We start from the raw sequence: 3,694 nt of genomic DNA on the forward strand, positions 1-3,694 counted from the left end.
GCCCAGGCACCGGCACCTGTGAAGCGTCGGGGTCTGGGGTGTGTTGCCGGTCGCGGCTCCCGGCAATGCCTGGCGAGGGGAAAAAGAAAAAAAAATAAAAATCTTCTCTTATTGCCATAGTTGATTGAAACTTCTAAATGACAGAGGCATCCGGGAGTGCTAAAGGTTTGGGGAGGAAAGGGAACTTTTAAATTTTTTTTTTTTTTTTTTTTTTAGCTGTTTGCGTGCATGTGTATAAGGGGTGCGTGGAACTTGTACTATTTTGAGATCACTGTGGTAATGAATAGTCTGAGGCAAGATGATACACTGACACTAGGAATAGGCAGAATTAGGAGCATTATTACATGATTTTTTTCTTGTTGGCAATTTTAAATTGAACTTTTTAATAAAAGTGACTGACAGTTTCGTGTTGGCCCTGTAATAGTGATGATCACCAAGTTGATGCTTTGTTTTGTTTTTTCCTCAGCCCTGATCACTTAGTCTCTGAGCTGTTATGATCGGAGCTTTCAAAGGAAGTGCAAATGACTGCTGGAGTCCCAGGGCTGGGCTCTCAGCTTCGAGTGGGTGAAAGTGCTGGAACAGTACACCAGAAATCCTATCCTCCTTGGATTTTACCTTCCAGAGATAAAGATAGGAGGGGTTCCCAAGCTGATAAATTCTTCTACATTCAGGAGATAATCAAACTTTCCCACTATTGCCAGCTTCCTCAAAACTTTTGTTTTCCCCCTTTTCTGTTCCCTAATTGGAACTACTTCACCCTGCAGGCTGTGCTCATGGCATGCACTGCGTGTCTGCTCCTCTGGCCAGCACGAAACTCCGGTGTTTGCATTGCATTTCTTCCAAAGGCTGGTTCCATGCCTTTGCCCAGTTTGCTTTAGTTATTGAAATTCTGGCGGAGCCCACCTGATTTTGTTTGTAACTTGAAACAATTTCTCTCAGCAGAGCCCCAAGGCACAAGGATGGCCAGCCCGAAAGCCGCAGGACTCTCCTGGGAGATCACTTGGCTTGCTATTGCTGTCTATGCTCATCTGCAGGTAGGTAATGAACTTGTTGCTATTGTCATGCCTGGTCCTTTATCAGATGATCTTGCTGCACACTTTGAACTACTGTTTTTTAAAGAGAAAACTGCTGAAGGAACTGCACTGTAAATAAAAGGCTCCTGATGAGAAGGTTTTCCTTCCACTGAACTGAATTTCAAAGACATCCATATGGGAAATTGATATTCTCTCTTTTCCTAGTAATATTGTACCTGACTTTACTATATGGGGACCAAAGGGAGATCTTGCCAGATGTGTAATGCCATGGATCTTTCTAGGCAGCACAGCTGCTCTTTGCCCCCAAGAGGTTTAGCACCTGATAAAAGTTAAGATACTGTAAGTGACAAGGGTTAAATAAATACCTGGGTAGAAACACCTAAAGCACTTGGAAGTCAGTGTTGGGGGGGGGGCGGAAGGTGGTCCAAAAAGGTCTTTGCTTCAAGTATTCAATGAATACAGGAACCATAGAGGAAAACCATAGCTGCCAACTGATCTGTTGCCTGACACATGAGCCTAATAAGTTCCAAGAAGTGAGTATTTCAAGAAATATGGTGTGTTGGCATGGAGCAGAGATGTTGTTGTAGTATGTCACACTCTATACTGATAGTTCCCACAGCATAGAACGTTTCAAGGATTCTTCAGTCTTAAATACACCCAAATCTAGAAACCCTTAGAAAAGGGCAGCTAAATAAACTGAAGAATATTTTTTTGAAATAGCATCATTTTTTAAAGTATTGTAGCAGGTTTTGACAAAAAAAAGTAAAATCTTGGTTTTAAATAAAAGCAGTGATGCTGTTTTCTGTAATATTGTTGTGTACTGTTTGTAGTATTGCGATGCTGAGAAATGGTGGTTTCAAACTGGAGCCTGGTGAATTTTGAATTGAATGATAATACATCAGGCAAAAGTAAGTTCAAAAGGAGTATGAAGAACTGAGGATACTGTACTAGAGAGCTGAGTAAGCTATGATCAACTTAAGGGGTGGACTTTGAGGTTTAAGCTAGTGGGAATGGGACTCCAACCCACCCTCAGTGGCACCGCTGAGTGCACTATGTGCTGCGAGTCATTTGGCAGCTACCTGTTGATGAACACCTCCTGTATCTGTATTATGGTTGCAGCTAGTCATAAAAGTACACTGGTTACTTGAGTAAAGGACTCCCCATTAAAGTAAAAATAATTAATTTGAATTAATTGTGCAGTAAACTGCAGTGCATTCAGTACATGTCTGAGCAGACCGTGCAACAGTGGGATCTTCTGGTTTTTGCTTGCATATTTCTTGTGCAAGAAGAAAAATGTTAGTGATTTGCTGTGCCTGTTCAGCTTGTATTTTTGTCTGCAAGCAGTTGAATGATGCTGTAATAACCAGCCCTGTAAGACACTCAGAAAGTAAAGTTCACTTAATAGTTCTGTTCAAGATGAGAATAGAATTTTAGAGGAGGGAAATGTCAACTTCGTGTTTGGGCCTTTTGGTTATGAAGAGACTTTTTTTTACAATATTTTTCTTATATTATTTCTTTCATATTTTTCTTATTGTAGAGCTGGAACCAGTAGTGGCATAGTTTCCTCTTCTCCACGAATGGTTTGGCATAGTTTCACTTGTCTCTTTATAATAAAAACAACCCAAACACATTGTAGTAATCAATAGGCTATTGTGAGTAGCTTTATGAACATTTCAATTCAGGTAAAATTTTTTGGTCTGGATTGTCCTTTGAAATATTCTAATCTATTTGGCATATTTGAGTCATTAGCACTTAACCCAAATCTTGTAGGAGGCCCTTCTGCTCCTGCATTTTAGGTGTTTTATCACAATTTTAGGCACATTAAAGATATTTCATATTATTTAACATAACATTTTTGGTATCCAATAACCATTAATTCTTTAATTGGTTGCTTGGGGCCATACTATATGGACCACACACAGTCATTCTCCCCTAATATTGTGCCATTGCTTCCGCTTGTGTTGGTTTTGGCTATTAAAGTGCTTATGTCTGGAGCTAATCAATTAGAAACAATTGGATGCTGGGCAAGGTCACAAGTCTATGTCATGTCACTTATGTGCAATTGATTAATTTCATCCTGCTTGAGGCAGGTACAGAATAAAATAATGACCATTTTAAAAGAATGTGGTGGAAATGTGGTATGAATGTAATGCAAAGAAAACTTTAACATGAGAAGTTGTGAAAAAGAGGTAGCTGTTACTGAGAAGAAATGAAAGTTCCTTTTGGTTATAGGAGCCCTTTCTGATCCTTCACAGCATGGTAACAAGCACAGCATGGTGTTTAGCTAGGCTCCAAACTGAACTCTGCCCTTACAGAAAAGTGGTTGGACTTGATGATCTTAAAGGTCTTTTCCAACCAAATGATTCTATGATTCTATGCAGTGTCTCAAATTTAACAAAATTATTTTGTCAAGAGCAGATTGGCCGCTATACTAGTAGGTAAGTTAGATTTTGTAGGATAACCCAGTGAATAATTTACCACTGAGCATTGCTGTTCATTAAATCTACTCTGTGACCAAGAGCAGTGGCATAAATGACTCGAGAGGAAATCACTTACGGGCTAGCCTTGGTTCAGTTCTTTTGCAGACATAGAGCCTACTTTTCTCGTATGTGCCAATATAAATGAAATTAATGGAACTGCATTAGCCTAAAGCCAGTGGT

The 3,694-nt window shown here is 39.8% G+C and overlaps 1 protein-coding gene across 1 annotated transcript in view; it reads left to right on the forward strand.

The window, feature by feature from the left end:
- Window positions 1–959: 959 nt before the first annotated feature.
- The window catches only part of ADAMTSL3 (ADAMTS like 3), a 186,278-nt gene continuing 183,543 nt past the window's right edge, over window positions 960–3,694 (forward strand). The window contains 1 exon segment of the mRNA XM_009644047.1: window positions 960–1,034. Coding sequence (XP_009642342.1) covers window positions 960–1,034 — 75 coding nt within the window.

This window comes from Egretta garzetta, unplaced genomic scaffold, assembly GCF_000687185.1.
Source record: "Egretta garzetta isolate BGI_Z169 unplaced genomic scaffold, ASM68718v1 scaffold287, whole genome shotgun sequence".
NCBI lineage: Eukaryota > Metazoa > Chordata > Aves > Pelecaniformes > Ardeidae > Egretta > Egretta garzetta.